The sequence below is a fragment of the Monodelphis domestica genome, chromosome 2, assembly GCF_027887165.1.
Source record: "Monodelphis domestica isolate mMonDom1 chromosome 2, mMonDom1.pri, whole genome shotgun sequence".
Lineage (NCBI taxonomy): Eukaryota > Metazoa > Chordata > Mammalia > Didelphimorphia > Didelphidae > Monodelphis > Monodelphis domestica.
The window spans coordinates 158,620,397-158,646,364 of record NC_077228.1 but is presented as its reverse complement, the minus strand read 5'-3'; the positions used below and the strand labels follow the sequence as shown (position 1 = coordinate 158,646,364).

Here is a 25,968-nt window from a genome sequence, read left to right as displayed (position 1 = left end):
GTTTTCTCCTTCACTGTATTTTTACTTAATGATTTAAAAAACTTTATTCAAAATGAATGTACAGAATGGCTATGGATAGATAGATAGAAATACATATATACCTGTGCAAACTTAGAGGATAGAGAACTGGCCTCAAAACTAGAAAGATAAGAGTTCAAGTCCCCACCTCTGACATAGACTGGCTCTCTGACCCTTAGTAAATCATTTAATGGTAACTTTCTAATACTATAAGTTATAAAGAAAGAAGTTTTCTCATCAGGAAGTTCCTTATGCCAGTGGAATAACAGATGTAGTCCATATATATATGCATATATATATATATACACACACACATACATATACATACACATATGTATAAATGCATAACCCATAAATGTATATATCCGTATATTTATAATTTGCATTCATATTATTCTAGAAGAACCTAAGTAAACTTATAAATTATTTATTAATAATGTAGCTAGAGATTTTAGGAGCTATACTGATAACTGTTTTAATCTAGTACTTTATCTTATTTGATCCTCAGAATTAGCCTTTAAGAGCCTGTGGCTGGATAAGTTTCTATTAGCCCACAATTACAAATGTGGCAGTAAAACAAAGAGGTTAAGTGACTTCTCAAGGTCCTAAAGCCAAGAAGAGAAGCCAGTTCTTCTGACTCTTGAAGTAATGGAAAGAATTCTAGACTAGAGGTTCAGATACATGGGTTCTAGTCCTGGCTCAACTTCTAACTATTGGAATTACTTTCAGTCAATTATTTACTCTGGGTCTCAATTTCTTAATCTCTAAACTGAGGAGGCTGGGCTACATGACCCTTACTGTTGGTTCTAGCTCGACTGATATATCACAAATCCCAGCCTGTTATTCTTTCCGTTATCTTCCTTTGTTTCCAAGTCATGGAAATTACCTTTTAAAACAGTATTCAACTTCCATTTGTTATGTGCTTTCTTTATGAGGGCATTGTGCTAAGTCCTGGGAGGGATAAAAAAAAAACCCAAAAAATGAAACAGTCCCTCCTCTGAAGGAACATACATTCTTCTGCAAGGATCCAACTTGTGCCTGGAGAAATAATACAAGATGGTTTGAGGAGGCAGGAAAGGCATTAACTGAGAAAAATGAGCTAAAGCCTCCAATAGGAGGTGACCCCTAAGCTAAACCTTGAAGGAAGTTAAGGATTCTAAGAGGGAGATGGGAGGAGAGAATGCTTTTAGGCATAAGGAGAAGCTGGGGCAAAGAAAGGCATAGTTAGGAAATGGAATATCAGTTTATGGAAAGCCTAGTCATCTAGTTTGAGTGGAATATAGAATGTGTGAAAGAACAATAATGTGAAATAAGCCTGGAAGGGAAGATTGACACTAGGTGGTAGAGAGCCTTAAACATCAGTCTGAGGAGTTTTAAATTTTCTTCTAAGAGCAATAGAAAGCTACAAAAAGCTATGGAGCAGAAGGAAGCCATGCCTCTGATATTGGCAATTGTGTAGATTAGAGAAGAGAAACTAGAAGTAAATATACTGATTAGGAAGCTATTATAATTTTACTAGTGACAGCTGAAAAGGAACTAATCTAGGTGAGAAAAGGGATGACTATGACATGTTTAGAAAGTAGAATTATAGGTAGGAACATAGAAACTGAGGAAAGAATCAAGGATGAGTATGAGTTACAAATAAAGGTGACAAGGAGAATGGTGATGCCTTTACTAGAATGGAAAAGTTTTAAAAAGGGAAGGTTAAAGGACAAAAATTTACCCTGTACTTCCCAAGTCCCTGGTCTATTTTAGTCAGATAATTCAAGAACTTCCCTAGACCCTTCATATATTTACATACCTTTTCAATTAAGTGTCATTTTGGGAAGGATGCTAAAGGAGACAATCAAAAAAAGCACCTCCCAGTGGAGGATTATGTCAATTTTTCTTTCGAGGAAAACAGTAAAAGTTGAAGAGTAACATTTAAATTTCCAAAAATAGCAGGTTTTTTGAATAGAAGATGAAGCGGGTGTTGCCCAGGGAATGAAAAGAGCTTCCTGAACATCAGGGCTATTTGTGCTTCAGTTGTTTGCTGTGGAAAATTTCAACACCAATGGGCCCATTAACATGCATATTTGGTGTACTACTCCTTACTTTGGCTTAATAAAAGGAGTTAGTTTTCAGCATATACAGAATAAGTTCCCAAATGAAATAGCTTTGAAGTTTATGGGATCCAGAAGTCAATCTTTGGGGTCATTTTTAAGATCCCAAAATCTCTACCACAAACATATCATGGGTCTGATTATATCACATATCTATTTTAAAAGCATCAGTCATTTCCCTGTTGTTTCCACTATCAAATATAAAACCCTTCTATTTGGAATTTAAACTTCGTAACTTGGCCACTTCCTACCTTTCTAGTCTTCTTACTTTACTTCCCTACACTTGCTCTTGGATCGAAGACAGTTCTCCTTGCTATTTCCTGCACAAAGCACTCCATCTCCCAACTGAGCATTTTACATGGAATCTTCTCCCTTATCTTCTTTGTTCCTGGGCTTCTGTGAAGTACCAGCTATGGTACTCAGTGGATTGAGAGCCAGGCCTAGAGATGGGAGGTCCTGGGTTCCAATCCGGCCTCAGACACTTTCCAGCTGTGTGACCCTGGGCAAGTCACTTGACTTCCATTGCCCAGCCCTTAGCACTCATCTGCCTTTGAACCAGTATACAATATTGATTCTAAGATAGAAGGTACGGGTTTTTATTTTTTTTAATTGTCTGATCCTGGGCAAGTCATTTAACCCCATTAGCTTCAGTTGCCTTATCTATAAAATGAGCTAGAGAAAGAAATGGTAAATGACTCCAGTATCTTTGCCAAGAAAAGTCTACAAGGGTTTACAAAGAGTTGGACATGACGGAAGTGACTGAAAAACCACAATTCTCATCTTTTCAATAGAGTTCAGAACTATTATATTATTCTGATATTTATTGATGGGGGGGGGGGTTCAGAATAGAATTGATCTTAGGACGAGTAGCCAATCTGTTATGATTCCTTTAAATACAATGACCTACACAGTATCACACAGTAGCATAAAATGATGGCTTCTTTAAAAAAATGTATTAGTATATGCACTTATTCTCTGTAGACTCACCAATAGCATCCTTGGTACAATTCCAGTGGAAGACAGAACAACAAGGATAACATGCACTTCATATCCTGTTCTCACATGTTGTTGATTTCTGTGCTTTGGAAGTTTTTTATTTTATTTAGCTTGGAAAGAATGAGTTTTTGGGATGTTGCCATCCATTGAAAAATGCTGTCCTGATGTTTTTATGGATTGATGTTGTGTTCAAGCGATTATGGACAACAGTCTAGTCTGTGGTAATTATATGGTTTCAGGATAGTTTGTTGGTTGAATTCTATTGTCATTATCATACTTCTATTCAGTGGAGCTGAACTAGATATGATCCTAGGGCCAAGTCTCTGTGCTATTATTGTTCTTTAATGTTTCATGTCTGGTAAATTGTTGCATATGTTGATAAAATGATTGCTTTTTGCAACTAAATGAAAACGTATTGGGATATGAGCCCATCTCATTTTGTAGGCTCACAAAAACCATCTTCAGGATTCTTAATAGCAGACAAGACAGTAGAGATAATAAGGGCTTCATCCTGTTCCCCCTAAATCTCTGTATTTTGAGAGCTTTTAATTCTATGAAATGTGTAGACTCACAGTATCAAGTATGGTAGCATCTATATAAAATACCAGTCATAAATTTTTATGGGTCAATTTTATATTTGGATGATTTTGAGGAACAATTCCATCTGTGATTGTGCTCTGATTCTAATTCAATTAGTTTTCAGAATTTTAAAGATACTTTAGGGTTTGTACTTCAATTACAGGGATTTTTCATCTATTAATTTATGAAACATGGTGAGCTTAGTGTATATAATTTTTGCCACTAGATAACTTCTTTCTGGATATTCAATCTTAGATATTTAACATTAATTATTTTATTATGGTTATAGTTATCATCATTATTATTATTAGCACAAGGGTAAGTGAATAAAACAATACTCAGAGATTTAGAAAGAGAGAGGTGATGCTCACCTAAAGATGGGGTTGGGGAAATCTCGACTGTGTTAGATTTAAAATGGTTGAAGGCCTTAAACTGTAACAGTTAAAAGAGTGATGTTGTAAACTGTAGTGAGTTAAAGTGGTGGAAGATATAAATTGTGATAGATATAAGAGAGGGTGAGTAAATTTGACTGCAGAAAATATGTTTCACTACAGTGTCTTGGTTTTTAAATCAAATATAAGGTGGTCTACTGGGAAATATTCCCAATTATTCAAATACCCAAGTCAACTGGGTTTTAAAGAGATTTTAATTAATACAAATGTGGAATTAAAGAAAAGAGAGAAAGAGAGAAAAAGGAAATAAGTATGAAGGGCCTTAAGCCAACATGGCCTAGACCTGAGTCTTAAGAGAGAGAGAGATCAGTCAGTCAGTCTTTTAACACTCACCACAAGGTCTGTCTAAGCAAGGATTCTAGTGACACCAGGCCAGCTCCATCTCAGCTGACTTCACCAGAGAGAGTTCCAGCCAGAGTCCTCCTTAAAGAGCCTTCCAGCCAGAGACTGTTCCAAAGGGCCTCTCCAGAGTCTCCAGAGAGACAGAGTCCTCTCAGAGGAGCTCCAAGGAGACCTCCTTAGAGATTGTCCTTCAAGAGCTTCCCTTCTCCCAGAGCCTCTCTCAAGGGATTCTTCCCAAGCGATCCTCATCAGAGACCCTCCAAAAGGATTTTTTTTTCCTCAAGAGATTCTGCTTTTTCTTATATAGGGGTTTTTCTCCTATGTCACCTCCCCTAAGTCCTTACCTTTACCAATCACTGTAGACCTTTTCCAAAGGACTGCCCATCTGAATTCCTGCTAAGTCGACTAATCTCCTCAGTAAGTCTGAACCAGTGAAAACACAGCTGAGTCAACTAATCTCATTAAGAGAAAACTTGCCCGACCCTTTTAGGTACCTAGCATCTTATTGTATCAATTCTAAAAAACAGGCATGGCTCAAAGAACTCCTTGCCTTATTATAAGCATGGGTCCAAGTACTTTCATTGTTTAGCAAGGAGTTTTCTCCCCTAAAGCAATCTTAAGTATGGGTAGAGTAGAGATCCTCCCATTTCTGATCCTGGCAAGTTCTCACATCAAAATGGGGAATGTTTCCCAGTAGGGAATTTGTTCCAATGGAGGATTCCTCAATGTGGAAATTTTTAACATTCACAAGTCTGAGAAATTTCAAGATTTACAACTGAGAAGGTGATATCTGATTGGGGCCTTGAGGGAAGTCAGGAACATAATATAGCTAGTGTGAAGACATTAGGAGTCAGATGAGAAAGAGAGGATAAATGAAGAAACTGAGGTCTTGGGAGAGAGGTGAGATACTTGGGCATGGTAAGTGTCTATGGTAACTTATTCCAATTATGAGAGAATATATGAGTAAGGTCATCAAGGTATGGAAGAGGAAGCTAAGAGTAGGACAAATAGAAATTGTTCACTTTTGCTAGAACATTGACTATATGAAAAGGGGGAAAGAGCTGGACAGGTAAGAGAAACTTCATATTGGAAGACTGGGTGATGCAGTCAAAAGTTTAAATTGTTTTGCTTGGCTTCAGAGGGCATTACAAGACTAATCCTTATGTTTTGTTGAGTTGTTTCAGTTGTGCCTGACTCTTGGTGAACCCCATTTGTGGTTTTCTTGGCAAAGAAACTGGAGTGATTTGCCATTTCCTTTTCCTGCTCATTTTACAGATGAGGAAACTGAGACAAACAGGGTGAAGTGGCTTGCCCAGGGTCTCACAGCTAGTATGTGTTTGAGGCCAGATTTGAACTTAGGAAGATGAATCTTTTTGATTTCAGGCTTGTCACTCTATTTACTGCACCACCTAATTGCCCCAATAAAATCATAGACCTAAACCAAAAATGAAAAAAAAAATCCATCATTCATTGATTTTGAAGACCTGGGCTTTTACAGTACAAATTTGGATCTCTGAAAGTACTTTAATTTCCTAGATGTAAACCTTATATAGTATATTGTCTGTCTTCAGAATTCATCTAAGATGTACTGATGAATTACTTTTTAGTGGGACTGACCAGGCAATTAAATGTCAAAGTTTGGGCAATATAGATTTTTCATCTAGAATGATGAATGCAGGAAGGACTATGTTTGTAACAGTTAAAATTTAGGGGAGACTGAGGCAGGTAGAAATTAGTTTCTCTCTGCAAGGAATATTATATTTTATGAGGTTTATTAAAGGTTGAGAATTTAAGAATATACAAGTAAGAAAAGGCAGGTGCCAAGTGGGCCATAAGGCCCACCCAAAATTTCACTCACATCATGAGGCACGTCTGTTTGCCAGCGGAGCCAGGAAGTAAAAAGACCCCACCTACGGGGAAGACCCTTTAAATAAAATTTTGCTCTCCTCCCAGGTGAGAATTCAATGAGATTAGAGGGCATTCTGGGAGCTAGCAAGGACTCCTGGGGAATGGAGTCCAGAGTTCAAATCTCAATTTTACATGTTCAAGTACTTTCTCAGACATTCCCTTGTATCTTGTATCATGCTTATTTTTGTGACTCTGGGCAAGATCCAGAACATCTTAGAGTCTCATTTTTTTTCCAAGAAGTATTTATTTATTTCATTTTATTATCATGCAAAACGCAATTCCATATTGGTCATTGTTGTAAGAGCAAACTCATAAATAAACAAAACTCCAAAATTAAACCATAAATATCTCATTTTCTTCATCTGTAAAATGGAAGCAACTTATTTAACCTCTGAGTGCCCCAGACAAGTTAGTTTTGTGTTTTTGTGAATTTCACTGAGAGGCACAGTTGTGTATTGGGGTTCAGTGCAAGTCTTAAGCTTGATATCAAATTAACTTGTGTGTGTGTGTGTGTGTGTGTGTGTGTGTGTGTGTGTGTGTGTGTGTGAGGATCAGGCCTCTAATTTCAATGGTGGAAACGAAACCTGGTGGGGAAACCTTTTCTACCAACATATATCAGCAACACTTCTGCAAGTCTTAGAGAGTTACCTGGAATATAGAGAAGTTAAATGACTTGGTTGAGGTCAATCAGCAGAGATAGAACTTGGCTCTAAGTCTTCTCTCTTTCCCTTATACCATTGTTGTTGAATTGTTTGTCTTGTCCAACTCTTCCTGACCCCATCTGGAGTTTTCTTGGCAAAGACACTGGAATTGCTTGCCATTTTCTTCTCCAAGTTCATTTTATAGATGAGGCAACTAAGGCAAATGGGCCAAGTGAATTGCCCCAAGGTCAACACAGCTAGTAAGTGTCTGATGCCAGATTTGAACTCATGAAGTGGAGTCTTTCTGACTGAAGATTTGGCACTTTATTCACTGAACCACCTAGTTAGTTCCTCATATTGCACCATGCTGCCACATCATAATCATAGCTAGTATTTGTATACTGTTTTCAGATATTCAGAATTCTTCCCATTATCTCACTTGATCCTTACAACAAGGTAGATGCTACAGATATTATTGTTCTTATTTTTTCAGATTGGGAAACTGAGGCCTAGAGAGTATAAGTGACTTTCCAGGGTAACACACCTAGTAAATATCAATGGAGGGATTTAGACTCAGTCTTCATGATTTAAAATCTTAGGCTCTTTCTCTATAATCTACCATCTTTTAAAATATGAATATGTGCAGAACTTCACCATCAGTAGGAACAGAGTTTTAGAGTTGGAGAGACTTTCTGATCATGATTTTATAAAGGAGGAAACCAAGAACCTATCATGTTAAGTAATTTTCCTGGACATCACACCAGTAATGGATGCAGATCCATGTACCCTAATTATAGGGTAGTATTCTTTCCATTACAGCACACTAGAAAAATTCTTTCATTTAATCCTTTTTTTTTTTAAGCCCTTACCTTCCATCTTGGAATTAATACTGTGTATTGATTCCAAGGCAGAAGAGTGGTAAGGGCTAGGCAATGGGGGTCAAGTGACTTGCCCAGGGTCACATAGCTAGGAAGTGTCTAAGGCCATATTTGAACCTAGGACCTCCTGTCTCTAGGCCTGATTCTCAATCCACTGAGATACCCAGCTACTCCCCATTTAAACCTTTCTTGAAGTTTATCTTTCCATAATCCTAGCAAACATTTACTTATCATTTACCTCCTTGCTTAGTGCCAGTTCATTGTGAATGGTCTGACAAAATAATTTTTAAGCCCCTATTTTCTATTGTAGAATCATATATTTGTTCCAAGGCTGAAGGAGTGAGAAGAGATAGGCAATGCGGCTTAAGTGATTTGCTCAGGGTCACACAGCTAGGAAATGTCTAAGGACAGATTTGAACTCAGGACTTTCCATCTCCAGGCCTGGCTCTCTATTCACTGAGTCACCTAACTGACCCTAAAAAACTAAGTTTCATAGTCAGATAAGTTAAATTTTTTTGATGTATTAATGAGAGAAATATCTTATGCTCTACCAAAATCCTACCCTGGAATAGAGATGACTACATTCCCCACATCCATGTCAGTGTAATAAAAGTTCTGGGAGCTTGTCTTGGTTACTTATCGAATGACTTGTCTTACCAGCTAGAAAGACTTAAATACAGAGCCAATGAAAGTCTGTGCATCCAATGTCTGGAGACCTATCTCCATAGGTTTGTTGGGAAAAATGATTCATAGAAAAAAACTGTGAGCTAAATAAGTTCTTAATTAAAATAAGAAGACAGTTTCCCCCTATAAATCAGAAAGATGAAGATGCAATCTGGTCCAACACCCTCATTTTATATGAGAAATCTAATATCCTCAGAGGATGGAGTAACTTGTCCAAAGTCACAGAGAGCAAGCAAGTAGCAGAGTTGGAATTTGATCCTGAATTTGGGGTGGGGATCCCAAATTCAGTTGCCCCTTTCATGACATCATACTGCCTTATTATATGCCTGTTGGTTACATTTGAGTCTTGACCAGCATCTAGCAAGAATTATTGTCTAGGCAAAAAAGAAAGAAAGTTTATTTGGTTTATAGAGTAGGATATTTACTGGATAGAGCATGGTCTTTCACAGCAGCATCTGCCTTGGCTCTTCTACCTTTTGTTAGCATAATTCCCTATTAGGATTCAAGCCACAGTCAGAAGATCTCATGGCATATTTTACCTTGGACAAGCAATCCTATCCCAGCGAGCTAGCCAAGAGGCTAAATCTCAGTTACCCACATGTGAACTCTTCCAGATATTGCTGCTTGAAGCTACAGCCCTGGCCAGTAGAGTACAGGGCATTGAAAATCCCCACCGTGGCTCTCCTAGCCCCAAGTAGCAGTGAGTCACTCATTTGAGGGATTTATTACTAACAAAACAATTACTGTCCTATGCATGAAAAAGCAAAGTTTCTAAAGAATGTGAAATCAACCACTATTTAGTTGAACAAAAACAGATGCAACAAGTTGAAATTTTTAAAAACCACAGCCTGAAGAAAGTATTAAGTAGGCCATCATAAAGCACTGTAATTTTATAATTTTCTGCCTCTGTGTTTCTCTCACCATAGAGCACAAAGCACCCTCCCCACCCCCTAATTATTTTGCAGAACCTTGGCTTGATGCAGCCAAGATGAGATGATTTTGGAGGCTCCACTTCAGCTTTTGTTCAAATAGTTGTAACTGCACGTATATCCCAAAATTATGTTTATAACATGGCAGGCTTCCTCTAGGATTCCTTCCATCTTCCCTCCTTTCCAGAATAGTTTCTGTCTTGAAGGCATAAAGTTAGAGTAATTAAATGATTAGTAGCAAATTATTTACAGAAGGAACAGCTTTTTCTCTTTGAAAAAGTTGTTGGGAAACATAGCCGCACCCATCATTTCAGGGACAAAATCAATCCAATCCCATTAGTTCCAATTGAATTCCTACCATGTGTGGCTGTTTGTTGTTTGGAATACAAAAAAAGCAAAAGTCACCATATCTGCTTTCATGGAGCTTACAATCTAGTGATGGGTGAAGACTTGAATGCCTGAAGAGCAATATAAAAAATTATGTAATCAAGTGGTGTACCCTGCATTAGAGATGGCAACTATAATGGTCATTTGAGCCTAAACCCCCTATCCTAGGATCAGAGAGGGAATGGTCTTTAGAGATGGTTAGCCCACCCCATCCTTCAACAGCTTAGGAACCCCTTGGCCCTTTCGGGGGAAGTGACTGCCCAAGATCATCACATCACTCCCAAAAAGGAGAACCAAGATTCAAAATCAGGTCCTATGACTCAATCTGTCACTTTTTTCACCTCTAATAATATTATGTTTGTAATTCATGAAGTCATCCTTGGTTACTTTGTAATAACTAACAAATATGTGTATATATTTATTGTCATTCATTTTCATGTCTGATTCTACAATGACCCCATGGACTTGCCCATGCAGTTTTCTTGGCAAAGATAGTGGAATGGTTTGCCATTTCCTTTTCTAGTGTGTCCCCATTTTCAGATGAGGAACCAAAGCTGATAGGGGTTAAGTAACGTGCCCTGGATCACACAGCTAGTAAGTATTTGAGGCCAAATGTGAACTCATATCTTCCTGGCTCCAAGCCCAGTGTCTGCACACTACACCATTCAGCTGCCTTCTCTATGTATATACATATATAAATAGATGATAGATAGACAGATAGGTGGATGAAGACATATAGACATATAGAAAGATAAACATGTATAAATATGACAGAAAATAGATATAGGCATATAGATACATATGTATATACATATATAAAGGTTTGCAATTTCATCATTTTCTGAGGTTCACCAAAGAGCACATAACACCCTACCCATTCCCAAATTAATTTGCCAAACTTTGGCTTGATACAGCATGAGATGATTTTTGGAGATGATTTGGAAACTTAAATTTGGTTTTTGTTAAGATGATCATAACATCACAAAATTCTGCTTAAAACGTGCCAGGCTTCCTCCAGGATTCCTTCCATCTTCCTTTCAAAATAAGGCAGACATATATATATATATATATATACATATGTATATATATATATAATATATATATGATATATAGACAGATAGATTGCTATATGATAGATGTATGATAGATAGACAGACAGACAGACACAGATAGATAGATGGATGATAGATAGACAGACAGACAGACAGATATATAGATGGATGATAGGTAGATACCCAGACAGTTAAATAGACAGATGATAGGCAGACAGATGGATTGATGATAGAGAGAAGATAGATAAGCAGACAAATAGATAGGCAGACATCTTTGCTTCAAGAAAAATCTTTTGGGTAAATAAAAAGATTTATACAACCCATCTTTTAGATATCTTTTTTTTTAAAAGCTAAGGGAACCTTCTTATGGAATTTAAAATTGACTATTTAATACTAACATACTACCATAATTCAGAAAATTTTGATATAAACAAAAAGTCAATCATAAATGAACCTAGCAATAAAAGCAGAATACCTCAAAGACAGGTCACAGAAGCATCGACTATAGCTGGAAGGAACCTTGGAGGCTATCTTTCCAACTCCCTGATTTTATCGATTCGATAATTGAGTTATAGGATATTAAAGTGATTTGCCCAGGTCACGCTGGTATTAAGTATCAGAGATATGATTTGAAATCAAGTAAATCCCTATTGGGGATCATTAGGCAGCCAGCCCTCTTATGGGGTAGAGGAGCACAGGGGTATGGACTTCATTTGACACCCACCCCATCATTCCTAATCTCTGTGTGCATGTGTGTGTGTGTGTGCATGTTGTTTCTCCATTGGCATCGTTTCAGCTCCAGGAGTCAGCTACTAGAAAGAGTGTGGGAAGCTGATTTGGAAGCTTGTCAGCTCTTCATCCAGGGTTTCCAACTTCAGGAGGCCAGCAGCTGTGCTTCAGAAGGAGAGGAGACTCAGATAGATGACTTAGAGATGACTACTCCTGCTCCTGCCCCTGCTGCATCTATCTTCCCCAGACCAACTTCAGAAGATGGGCTGAAACCCTTTTGTCAACCAGCTGAAGAGTGGCAGGCTATCCTGTACCCCACCATTCAGTGTGATGGCTGTGAACAGAAAGAGGTACCCAGATTTATCTAAGGGTCTTTACCAAATAGTTCTCCCAGGATGGGTTTCTCCAGGAATACCAGGCTACTGTAATTTGGAGTACCCAGTATAAAATGGGTTTCACATTAGGTTAAAAAATCTGGTTCAGGCACATCTTTTTTTTTTAATTAAAATTTCTTTATTACAAACCTAACAAAATTAGTTAGTCATCAGGCATTTGTTAACTACCTGTTGTGTGCCAAACTCTTTGTTAGATGCAGGACATACAAATAAATAGAAATAGAAATGAAACAATCAATTTCTCAAGGAATTTATAATCAGGAATACACATATGTACTTATACTTTATATATACATAATAAATCCAAGGTAATTAAATATAAAGTAGTTAAAGGGAGAGGGCACTAGCATTTAGGGGGAGTGAGAAAGACTCTGTGTGGGAGGTAGTGCTTGAGCTGTTTCTTTTATTTATTTATTTTTTATAAACCCTTACCTTCCTTCTTGGAGTCAATACTGCATATTGGCTCCAAGGCAGAAGAAGAGTGGTAAGGGCTAGGCAATGGGGGTCAAGTGACTTGCCCAGGGTCACATAGCTGGGGAAGTGTCTGAGGCCAGATTTGAGCTGTTTCTTAAAAGAAGAGAGGGATTCATTGGGGCAGAGATGAGGATGGAGAATCCTTCAGGCATACACCATGTCTAGGACAAAAGTCCAGAGATAAGAGATGGATTCTTCTGTATACACAGAAACACAGAGAAAAGACTAGTTTTGGCCTTTCTTCTTGAAAGGGGAAGGGATGAAGAGAGGAATGAAGATTAATATCCACTGAGACTAGAAAGATGGGTTTGGGCCAAATTATGAAGGGTTATAAAATCAAATTAGAGGCATTTATATTTTATCCTAGAGACAATAGGGAGCCACTGGAATTAATTGAGTATGGGAAATGACATGGTAAGATCTGATCTGTACATAAGAAGAATCATCCACCTCAACGATCATAAGCATCTCCTTATACAAAGAAGCAGGTAGGCTAGATGGCACAGTGGATAGAGTGCCAGACCTAGAGTCAGGAAGGCTCATCTTCCTGGGTTCAAGTCTGGCCTCAGACGCTTACTAGTTATGTAATCCTGGGAAAGTTACTTAGTCCTGTTTGCCTCAGTTTCTCATCTGTAAAATGAGGTGGAGAAAAGTGATTTAAAAGTAGATAGAGAGGGAGGTGTCCAGTTTCAGGGCATGAGGAGAAGTTCAAAGATAGGAAAAGAAGAGATGGCCATCCTGAGCATCCTTGCTAAATAGAGGTTCTGGGAGGAGCTCTTTTCTCTGCCTTCCAATCAGAGGACCAGAAGATACAGATAAGCTATGAATACCAAGGCTGAATCTTTCAGGCAATCACATTCCTGGGATTATGAAGTCCAAAGGCATCTGGGTGGGAAATGCTCTATCATTATAACTCCCCCTACCTCATAGAAGGAGGAGCTCCCTTCTCCCTTAGGGTATAAGGGAAGGGTTATATCTGGGTGAAGGAGAGAAGGGGAAAGGCCGTCCTAAAGGAGGTTAGAGCTGCTTTTGCCATCTTACAAACCAGAGTAATCAAAACCCAGCCGATATTAAATCAGAAATCACTGGCTCAGGGGCGTTTTAGTGGTTATAGGTCTCTCAAAAATTTTCCTATTCTCTATGGCTTGTTTCCTCCTGAGACCAGAAGAACAAGGCCAAATAAGAGAGAACACTGAATAATGGAAAATTCAATTTGCATTTGGCTCATGGGATTCAAAAAGACTCAAGAAACAGAAGGGAAATGATAGCCAGGGGTCTCATTCTAAAGCTGTTCTTGTTCTTCATTTTAATATTTGGAAATAAGCATTTAGTCACTGAAAGAAATCTGGGCACTCAAAGATAGTCTTATGGCTAAAATGTCTGTAAAGTTTATTTTATTTTACTTAAGAACACCTCAAGTTTGTCAAGCCCCTGGTGGATATGGCACCCCAGTTTTCTGTTTGAAGGGTTAGGTCTGGAAAGCAATCAACCACAACTTGTTTCCAAACTTCCAGGAAATAAGTTGATTCTTTTATGGGATTTCTGAAGGGAACTAAGCTTCCCTGGGCCTGACTAGTTTGAGAGTCAGCTTTGGCAAAGCTGGAATCTGGCAGAGGATTTTGGTTTGAATCCCAGCTGGCTCCACCATTTCCTCTCTGTGTGGCCATGGAGAACTCACTGAATTTTTCTGGGCCTCCACTTCATCATTTGTGAAAAGGGGTTATGGTTGCATCAAGGTAAAGAAAATTCAGTTTCAAGTCTTTCATCTGTCACTTAAATTGCCTGAACGTTTTGTAAACTCTCAGTGCCTCCCAGGCAACCTTCTTAATAAGGTTCAAAGTTGTTGGTCTGCTTTGATAGGAGTCTTTACCAGAGACTCCTTCTATCAATGAAGTTACTTGTCTAAAATCAAACAGAAATAAACATATATGCATACACATGTGTATACACATGTAATACATCTTGCCATATATGTGTCATGTGCAGCTATATATATATATATATATATATTGATCCCATATAATTAAAACCTGCTAAGGCTCTTGGGATACTTTGACATATGATATATCAATGATACATGTATAAGCCAGTGGAATTGCTTGTCAGCTTTGGGAGGAGAGAGGGAAAAGGGGTGGGAAAAATCATGAATCATGTAACCATGGGAAAATATTCTAAATGAATAAATATATGCTATCTATAAAAACATTTTATATGCAAATATGCAATTTGTATATCTCATACACACACACACACACACACACACACACATATATAGCCACACAAATAACATTTTAAGACAGCAAGGTGGTATAGTAGATATAGTGCTTGGCATGGAATCAGAAAGACTCATCTTTATGAGTTCAAATCTGGCCTCAGAAATTTACTAGCTATGTGACCCCTGGGCAAAACACTTACCTTGTTTGCCTCAGGTTTCTCATCTCTGAAAAGAGCCAGAGAAGGAATTGACAAACCACTCCTGTATCCTTGCGAAGAAAATCCTCCAAAAGTCAGACATAACTAAAAAAAGACTCAACAATAATAGCAACATATATGTTTATATACATGCAATATATATACATATATAATAAAAGGAGAATAGAGAAGTGGCAGAGAATTTTTTTTTCAATTACAGCTCCCTCCTTTTCAATTTAAGGTGCTTTAGATTAGATTTAAAGGATCTAGGCAAACTCCTCCCTTCATAGGTATACTCCATCCCTTACTCAGAGCCCATTATTCTTATAGTTTAATCTGTGGTTCCAAAAAGACAAAATAAAGACCAAAAACCTCATTCTCAAACACCAGTCTTTTAAACTAGGTCTTCCCTTCCAAAATTTGTTACCCCTTCTATAGACATTATCTTCAGTTGTTAGCTAAGGCAAAAACTTTCCCCCTTAAAGTTCTCAGTTTCTTTCTAAGAATCTGTAGACCTTAGTGCCTCATCTCTAAGATTCCCAGAAAGTGTAAAGGTTTAGGAATGAAGGGAATAAATTTAGTCTGATATATTTTGAGCTAGAGAGGTTGATGGGACAGCCATGCAGAACAGTCCAAAGGGTAGTTTGTGATGGTAGGACAAGGGTTATAGAGAGAGGTTAGAGCTGGATATTTAAGTTTGGGGAGTTATCTACATAGAGATAATGATGGAGCCTGGAGAAGTACAGCAGAGCTCCACAGAATAATGTATATAAAACAGAAAACCTAAGGCATAATCCTGGAGGTCACTGTGTGGAGAGAGATGATAGCACAGAAAGGGCCATCATATTGGGGAAGACCAGGAAAGAGTAGTGTCTAAGAAGCCAAGTTAGTGCCCCAGTACAGGCAACAACAACAACAGAAAAGGAGATGGGGACTTGGGGAGAATAAAAAATCATTACTCTTTCTTCCAGTTTAAATAATCTTTATCCTACTTTTTATGGCTAGTAAAGATTTTTTAAAATTACTTTCTGTTTTTCTACTTTGTCCTCTTTAAATATCGATTTCCCTTAATATCTTGGTATAGTTGTTTGGTGTCTTTACCCATTTTACAGTTAGGCATACCAAGACCAAGTGAGAGTTAGCAGTGGTACATAATGGCCCACAAGCTTGTGTTGGTCTGTGGAGTGAGCCTTACTGCCTCTGTGCTTGATCAAGTCCTTTCTTCCCTTCCCCACATGGGATAGCTCTCTTTTGTCATTTCACTGTGCCTTTTCTCCAAGTGTCTCAAAGGGCTGAGCTGTGGAAACAATCAGACAGTGTTGGCTCTGCTATTTTGCCCTTGCAGATATTGCATGGGGCCAGGATGGAGCTTGGGAAAGTAAAGAACCAAGTTTCCCTGCTGCAGAGTCTCTCTTTTGTATTTGTGGTCCTTCGGGTCACAATATCTACTTAAAGCTGTCTTTCCTGTCTCTTGCCTGCCTTGCCTTTGCTTTGATTACATAATAGACTCTGTTCACATTATGCTTCAGGACAGTGACATTCATTCTTCTGTCTTCCCAACTGTGCCTCACTCCCAACCCACTCCGAGCCAGGAATTCCTAGCAAAAAGTCCTTCTTACCTAAACCAAAAGGCATCCTGGGAAGAGACAGGAATGGTCACTGGAGCATGATATTAGAGGAGCATGTGAAGAAAATTCTCTGTGTAACTGAATTATTAAATAAATAGTAAATGATCCATAAACAGCCAGGCTCTATTTACCCAGATTCTTGACTACCCAAGGATTTTTGAGGGGGAGGAAGGTGGTTAGAAAGGGAGAGGAAAGGGGATGGGGGTGGCAGCAGCTACAGTTTGCTCATTTCCCTCAGTAAGACTGCCTGTAGTCAGCAAAAGAAGAATGTCTCTCATTTCTGAGAAAGGAATTCCAAACCACAAAATAGTTCTCTTCCTCACAAATACAGACCTGGGTTCTAGTACCCACTTCACTTACCAGCCATCAGTCAATTTTTAATCACTTATTAAACATCAACCTTGTGCCAGGCTCTGGAATATGAAAACACGGTAAATTTTAAACAGTCCATGACCTAATGGAGCTTATATTCTATTGGAGACTGCTTATATATAATATCAGCATATACAAAACAAATATAAGATGACCTAAGAATAAATGTAAGATAATGACAAAGGCAGCTGGAAAGAACAAGAAAGGTTTCATATGGAAAGCAAAGCATTAGCAGAATTAAGAAACAGAATAGAAGACGGTCAGGTGAGGTGGGAGTAAATTTCATATGGGAGGACAATTCCAGGTATGTGGCTTTGGGGATTTTTTTCTGGATTTTGGGTTCCTCATCTAGAAAATGGGAATTGTTATAAGTCTAGAGACAAGCGATTGGATCAAATGATTTTCATCATTCCTCCTTATTCAGATATTTATATTTTGGTTTTTAACCACAGGGTAACTTCCTGCTTACCTGTGGATTGGCTCAAATTTATTTTTCTGTCTCTTGTCTCTTGTCATTCAGAAAAAGGAAAGAAAGGTCAGAAAGGCTTCACCATAAATGTAGCCCCCATGGGCATACCATAGGTGGGGGGTGTTTGGTTGGCCTCTTTGCTCCCATCCCAATGTCATGGTAATAATTTGCTGCTGTTTCCTTTGCCTGGAATAAGGGAAGGAAGTAAACTCCTCTGATCTGCTGGCATGCCTCCTCCAGGAGCCTGGAACCACTTTTATGGTGCTTAAACCATGGAGCACCGTGAATAACTGTGGCATTTCTATAGTTTAAAAATAGTTTAACATTTCTGATGAGAGTGGACAGGGCAGGGGGAGGAGGGAATTCTTAGTGACTACTTTTACCACTGAAAGAAATTTTGGCTGCCCAGGATCCATGGGCCAATTTCAGTAATCAATGACAGGATAGCTATGGATTGAATACGAAGTACAGCACAGGGGAAGCTTTCCTAGGGCTTATATTTTACTGAGGGATATAGCATATGCATAATAATCATTGAGCCCAATTCAATTCAACAAAAATTTATTATTGAGGGTCATTTCCCAGCTTGGCACTGCACTGGTTACAAAGATGGAAAACATTAGTCACAGGACCACAAATTTAGGTCTAGAAGGGATCTCAGAAAACATTTAGCCCACTTTCCTCATTTTACAGAAGAGAAAACTAGATTTCAGAGGGACTGATTGCCCAATGGTCACATGGGTATTATTATTTGGCATAGTCCAAATTTGAATCTACTTTTTCTGACCTCAGATCCAATGATCTTTACATTGTTACAATGCTACCTCCCACACCTCCATAACATATTTGTTCATTTACTGAGAACTCAGTCTTCTGTCTCAAAGAAGAATTTTGGTATCAGTTGTGAGACATGGGAGATATTGGCATAGGACCACCCAGCCTGGCATGCCCACATCAAAGGAGTAGGCTCTGGGTTCTATGAACAAAGCATAATTTCAGTAGCTCAAAAATGTGAGATGTGCAAATTTAAAGACATTTCTATCCTAAATATTCATACATGCTATTTGTACCTGACCTGTGACAGAGCCTTCCGAGTTTGCGCTGGTCTGATCAGCCAGAGTTGAACACACTGTGAATTGACCCCAACATTGGTGATACTTCAAGTATGAAGGACAACAACTAACCAATTAACCACAATTTAATGGTTGGGGGAAGAGGGGGATACATAGGAAAACATAATATATATTAAAATATTATGAGGCAAATGAAAAATCTTAAGCAAAACACAATAAATTCTGAAAAGGGAGACCATTTTCCTCTGGGAGAAAAGGAAAAGACTTAGAAATAAATTTATTCAATGATTTTTTTTAAACCTTTACTTTCTGTCTTGGAATCAATACTGAGTAATGGTTCCAAGGCAGAAGAGTGATAAGGGCTAGCCAGTAGGGGTTAAGTGACTTGCCCAGGATCACACAGCTGAGAAGTGTCTGAGGCCAGATTTGAGATTTGAACCTAGGACCTCCTGTCTCTAGACCTGGCTCTCAATCCACTGAGCTACCCAGTTTCCCCCTTATTCAATGGTTATAAAAATAGTTAACATAATGCTTTAGGGTTTACAAAACATTTTATAATTATCTCATTTTAATTTCACACCAACCCTGGGAAATAAGTATTATTATTATTCTCATTTTATAAATGAGGAAACTGAGGCAGAGATATTTCAGTGACTTGCACAAGGTTACACAGTTAGCAAGAGCTAGATAGTGTCTGAGGAGAGATTTAATCTCAGTTCTTCATGACTCCAGGTCTAACTCTCTTATCCAAGACAGTGATTGGACCTTTCCAAAAGTAGCAAGGTCTCCTTCCCAGGATTAGCTAAGGTATATGCATTTTGGTCTGGGGATCCCCCAATGAATAAATTAACAATCGGTACCCTATCATATCTACTGTTCATTAAGCTATAGTCAAATATTATGGAGGGCTATCAGACCAGACCTCTGAAAGTTAAGGATTAATACTTCTTATTCTGTTGGCTATTAGATCAGCTATAACTTAAACTAGAAGAAGGCACCAGGCAGGCATAAGTTGGATTTTCATGCTCTAGGAGATTTTCATTAGCCCTCTACCCAAGGCAATATAACTCTTTGATAAAGAATTTCACATATCCCATCCTATCCACTCTAAACTCTTCCATCTTTCTTATTTTCTTTTATCCTGCTCCCTACTCCCATCCCCCTGCTCTAGTATTCGAACTTCTAGTGGTAGCAAATTAATGGCTAGCTGACTTTCTTTTTTTCCCATAACATTCACTACATAATGTTGTTATTTTCATCCTATATGGAGGAGGGAAAAAAAAAACATTCCCCTGAATACTCATTGTTTCTCTTGCCCTAATGGTCCATCTTATCCTTTCATCAAGTCAATTGTTTTAGTTGTCTCCATGTCACAGAATGATCCTTTATTCTTTTAGAAAGTCTGAAATTTTGAGATATTAAACTTCCTAATGTGGTTCTCAAAATTGTGGTTGTCACTACCAGACATTAAGGAAAAACCAACTTGGTATCTGCAGAAATTACCCACTATCCCTGTCCCTGCAACAAGCCACAATATTAACCTCCCACCCCCAAGACATGTTACCTTAGCTCAGAAGAATGTGTGATCCAAGTAGTAAATATTAATATCCAACAAAGGGTCTACTGGACTGTGAGTAAACTGGGGCATGCCTTTTAAGCACAAAGAGCAGTATTTTCCTCAAATCTCCTATATACTCTTTCCAAAACCATTTGGGGGTACAAATTTTATTTCTGTCTTAAATGTCAAAGATGAGCATCATTGAAGGTCAGTGTTTGATTCAATTTTCACAGTTTCTTTTTCATTAGTGGTGTAGCTATTTCTTAGCAATGGGTCATTGAGATGGCATATCCTCTGAAACAGAATACCTCTCCCCACAACTGAAATACTTCCCCCTAACCTCTGGAATTAAAGGTTCCAACAGTATGATTATGCTATCCTTCCAAAGATCTGGCTTCTTTTCACATTAAATAGTCAAAAAATTTGACTGCTAGCCACAATGTGGATTGGGATGTCTACTTCACAAACTTTCTCCCCTCCCCCCTCATTTGACAACAGAAAGCTGAGAAATCCATCTGGCTGATTCAGTCTTGGCAATCAAAGCAAAATATACTAAAAAGAAAGGTATCTATGTCTGTGACTGACAGCATCCATACAAGTATGGCTTGGCAAATGAATCTGAAGCCCATTGTATTTCTACACTACAGTATGGGCTTCCAGATGTTTCCCCACTAGACAGTGATGTCCATTAAAATGGTTATTGTCCAAAAAGTTTAGAATTCTCTGGCCAGGTTAAATCTCACATCAGCAGGAAGTTCTTTCTCTTCTCTATTTAAAATTCATCTTTGGGGGGGGGAGTATGGAGGGAAAGAACATGAATCATGTAACTATGGAAAAACATTCTAAATTAATTATTTAAATAAAAATGTTCAATTCAAAAAAAGAAAAAATTCATCTTTATGAAATTTTGGATCTATAACATTTGTGTGTCCTCTGTGAGAGAAAATAGCTCTTTAAGTACCATGCAGAAACTTAAAGACAATTCAGAATTTAGACTATTTAAGAGGAAGCCAAAATGATTCAGATTTTTCCTCTTGGTTTTTAACCTAAGAGTATTATACACAAATGCAATTTCTAAAGGGAATCTAGGACTTATATCTAGACTAGTGAGAGAGAGAAGATCGGCTTGCAAATTTCTGTGCATATATTAGATTTACACAGATATGATTAAGTCTAGTCTGTGATGTTTAACACTGAAGTAAATTTTAAACAGGTTATTAAAGAAATTTTATTTTGTGCAAATGGTCATTTGTCTGAGTTAAGTGTTTTCTAGACAATATGAAAGACTAGGGGGAAAATCTCATGAGTATCCTGAACATAAAGTGTTGAATGGCTCATCTTTTTGTTTTGTTTTGTTTAATAATATGCTTCTAAAAATTATACCACTCAGCAATTATTTTAGAAAACCAAATCTAAGGCTGGACTTTTTTTTTCCTGTGCTGATGTTTAAAAAATTGCTTTTATGCACCAGAGAAGCATATGGTTGGAGGCAATTACATCTGGTTTACCTCAAACTACAATAAAGGCCAGGAGACTTAAAAATTGGAACAGAAAATCCCAAGCCTCAAGTGAAATCTTTGTACGTGTGTGTGTATTTATTGAAAAGAGTACTCATAGTGCTAATATTGATGTGTGTGAGTGTAGTTAAAAGCCTTCATGGGTAAAATGGCCAACCATTTCCTGTTGTGTAAAGTTTTCTATACAACTGACAACTGCTTTATCATATGACTAAAGAAAACAAGAAAGAGAGGAGATAAGATATGTCATTATAAGGATGAATATAAGGATGAGTATAAGAATATCTTGCCATTTTACAACACAACTGTATCCCTTCACTCTCACCTATTCTGAGACATGGAAAGGTCTGGGTAGAGGGAGTATCCTCAGTGATAAGATCATAAATCGTTGAGATATTAGAGAAGCCTTCCTTAAAACAGAATTAAGAATAAATATCTATTGATTTTGTGTAATTAGGATTAAATTTCAATAATGAATAAAAACACCTTATAGTCAGAGTAGGAGGTCTTTGTCTCATGTACTTGGTCTGTCTCTCCAGAGAATCTTCTGATCTCCCTCTTCACTGCTGGCCTTCCTGAAATATTTTCTTTTTCTGTGTCTCAGTTATTTGAATCTCCTTGAATGCACTTTCTTCTTGAATCATTTTTTATCTCCTTAAATTTCCTTTCATCCAAGTACAATGCACAAATTATTTAGTTTCTGCTGATCAAAGATCCTTAACCATTTTATTTTTTGGTATCTTATATTGCTCTGGCAGTCAAATGAAACCTATGGACCTCATCCCAGAATAATATATTTTATTAAATTTTATTTTATTTTTAATTTTTTTCATTGGTTATATGATTCTTCTTGTCTCCCTCTCCTCTCCTAGAGTTGACAAGCAATTCCACTGGATTATACATATATTATCATTCAAATCCTATTTTCATGTTGTTCATTTCTGTAATAATCTTTTAAAGCCCAAACCCCAAATCACATAATCATACAAACAAGTGATAAATAATTTGTTTTCTTCTGGATTTCTACTCCCACCAATCGTTCTCTTGATGTGCATAGCATTCTTTCTCCTAAGTCTCTCAGAAATGCCCTGGATCATTGCATTGCCTTTAGTAGCAAAGTCAATTACATTTGATCATCCCACAATGTTTCAGTTGCTTTGTACAATGTTCTCCTGGTTCTACTTATTTCACTCTGAATGAGTTCATGTAGATCTTTTCAGTTCTTATAGAAATCCATTGATTCATCATTACTTATAGCTATAGCACAATAGTGTTTCATCACCACCATATACCATAATTTGTTCAGCCATACCCCAATCGAATGGCATCCCCTCATTTTCTAAATTTTTTGCCACCACAAAAAGCACAGTTATAACTATTTTTGTACAAATAGATCCTTTCCCATTTTAAAAATCTCTTTGGGATACAAACCTAGCAATGGTTTTGCTGGATCAAAGGACATGCCCAGAATGATATTTTTAAATAATTGAAGGATGTGCCAGAATTCATCTAGATCTTAGTATTGACTCCTTGAAATCTATAAATAATCACCTGTGGAAAAGCATATGGGATACTATATGCCTCAGTAAGTCTCTTAAAGATTTGTGGTCATGTAAACATTTGATAGATGAAGTTATCGGTTAAAGCAATCAATCAATCCATAGGCATTCATTAAGTGCCTTCTATGTGTCCTCACCTCAAGAACTCACATTCTATTTCATCATATCTTATCAAAATGGTCATTTAACACAAATGATAATTTTATTTCAAATTCTTTTCCTTTTTAGGAGAAAAATCATAAATCTAAAATGTTCTTATTGTGGACATGCACATGGGAAACCCTGACATTTACCAAATATCACCCACTTCTCAAAACAATTATTTTCAACATAATAAGTTGCATTCTTATCCTCTTTTGGATATAGACACTAGTTTTTAAACTTTGAGTACTGATATTTATGAAATTGGTAAGAACGTTGCCTTCCTTAGAGAAATCATTGGCAAGAACACAACTTGTGTTATGAAAATTCTGACTTAGATGATAAATCTTTTGTTACATTGATAATATGTTGAGGAACCACATTGATTCACGACAGTCGATGTGGTTTAGGCACTTGTTCGGAGCAGCAATGGATTGGATGTGTGTACATGTTGGTCTGAGGATAAACTTTTACAGATAAATGTTTTTCAAAAAAGATTCTAATGGAAAAAGGCTGTTCAACAAAGGAAATCCCATTTTCTATTTAAATCACTCTGTCTGACTTCTTGGCAGGCGGGAGAGAAATTTGACATCAGCTTTAATTCAGCACAGCTGAAAAATCTCTGGCTGAATGTCCAAGTCCACAGGTTTTGATCATGAGCTGAGTTAGGCAAATTATATTTGAAAGATTGCCTAGCTGATTTGGCGCTACTGAATTGCACTGGCGTGGAGGGCCAGTATAGAAATGTCACAGTGGAGAGAACACTGGACTTAGAGTCTGGGGACCCGACCTCTAATCCACTGTTTCCTACTTACTACTTTTATGACCTTGAAAGAAAAAGTTAGTTTGTCTAGACCCCAGTTTGGTCATTTATTCAATGAAGTACCTGGGTGGCATGGTAGAGAAAGAGTGCTGGACCTGGAGTTAGGAATTCAAATCCTGTCTCACTCTTAGTTAGCTATGTGACCCTGAACAAGGCATTTAAACTCTGCCTCTGTTTCCTCAGCTTTTAAAGTGATATAATAATAACATTTACTCCCAAAGGTGGTTATAAGGATCAAATGAGATAATTATAAAATACTGACATTAATTAAGCAGTTATTTAATAAATGTCGAGTCTGTCTCAGGACTTCTTCAAAGTTAAACTCTGGGAATATAAAACAATCAATAAAACTTTGTAAATATAACTATTTTACAAGTTAACCAGAAGACAGGTATATCATTGGTAGTGCTATTGAGGAAAGCCAGTATGTAAGAAGCATTTTAAAGGTAAATAACTAAGGAATGTATGAGAACTGTTCCTTTCTTTACAAAAAAAATTTTTTTTTATCTTTTCTGCTTCATTCTTGAAGGGATTTTAATTCCTTAGTCTCAAAAGTTATCATGAAATGAGAAAGAATTTATTGAATGAACATAGGAAAAAAGAAAGGAAAGTCATATAAAATTGAGGCATTGTTGTTCAGGGTTGTTTAGTCATGTGCATGGACCATAGCACCCCAGGCTCTTCTATCCTCCACTATCTCCCCAAATCTGACCATGTTCATTGTTTCTATGACACTATCAATCCATCTTATCCTCTGTCACCCCCTTTTCCTTTTGCCTGCAATTTCCCCCAACAGCAGGGTCTTTTCCAGCGAAAAGACTCCTCCTTATGTGGCCAAGTATTTAAGCTTCAGGTTCAGTATTTGACCTTTCAGTGAATAGTCTGAGTTAATTGAAGTATTGACTAATTTGATTTCTTTGCTGACCAAAGGGCTCTCAAAAGTCTTCTCTAGTACCACAATTCAAAAGTGGTGATTCTGCGGGACTCAGCTTTCTTAAAGTCCATGAATAAGGCATGCCCAAAGATAAATGTGGCATTTATAACACTTAGCCATCTCCCATGCACATACATGGACCTCTAAGAGAACACTATACCCTAGCTCTAAGCCCCTCTTTGGGTCAGTACCTACTCAAAACCATAGTTTATTAGCCCTCACGTATGCTTGTTTTACTAAGCTGAGCTTAATATACATTATTCTTATTGTTCAATCATTTGAATCAGGTCTGGCTGTTTGTGACCCTGCTTAGACTTTTCTTGTCAAAAATCCTAGAATGGTTTGTCTTTATCTTCTCCAGCTCATTTTATAGGTGAAGATCTGAGGCAAAGGGAATTAAGTGACTTGTCGGGGGGGGGGGGGGGGGGCTTCAGCTAATAAGTGTCTGAGGCCAGATTTGAACTCCAGAAGAGGAGTCTTTCTGACACCAGGCCAAATACTCCATCCATTGTGACACCTTGCTACCCCTAAAAGACACATCAGTCGAAAGCAAAAGACATTTAATCAAACAACAAAGCAATTACAGTAACAAGGCAAGATCCCCATATACCCATATCCATGGGTGTACTGTCCTGCAAGTTATCACACAAATCAGTGCTGGAGCAGTCATCCATATACAGAGATGTCAACCCACTGTCTTCCTAAGTGTCTGACCCCACTGGACTAGAATCCAAGTTAGAAAATGATACTAGAAACTGAGGAAGAAGCAAAGAATGCAGGTGGGAACCACTCTCCTAAGGAGAGGAGCCCTCTAAATATAAAAAATTCGATTTTTTTTGGTTTGGAAGATGAAGAAGAAAAAAAGAAAAAAAAGAAAAATTATTATTTAAGGGACAGAGTGTATCAGCAAATTTTT

The 25,968-nt window shown here is 37.6% G+C and overlaps 1 protein-coding gene across 1 annotated transcript in view; it reads left to right on the top strand.

Moving 5' to 3' along the window:
- The window catches only part of DISC1 (DISC1 scaffold protein), a 478,298-nt gene that overhangs the window by 440,587 nt on the left and 11,743 nt on the right, over positions 1–25,968 (top strand). The window contains exon 12 of the mRNA XM_056814629.1: positions 11,765–12,047. Coding sequence (XP_056670607.1) covers positions 11,765–12,047 — 283 coding nt within the window. The remainder of the gene's footprint in view (positions 1–11,764; positions 12,048–25,968) is intronic.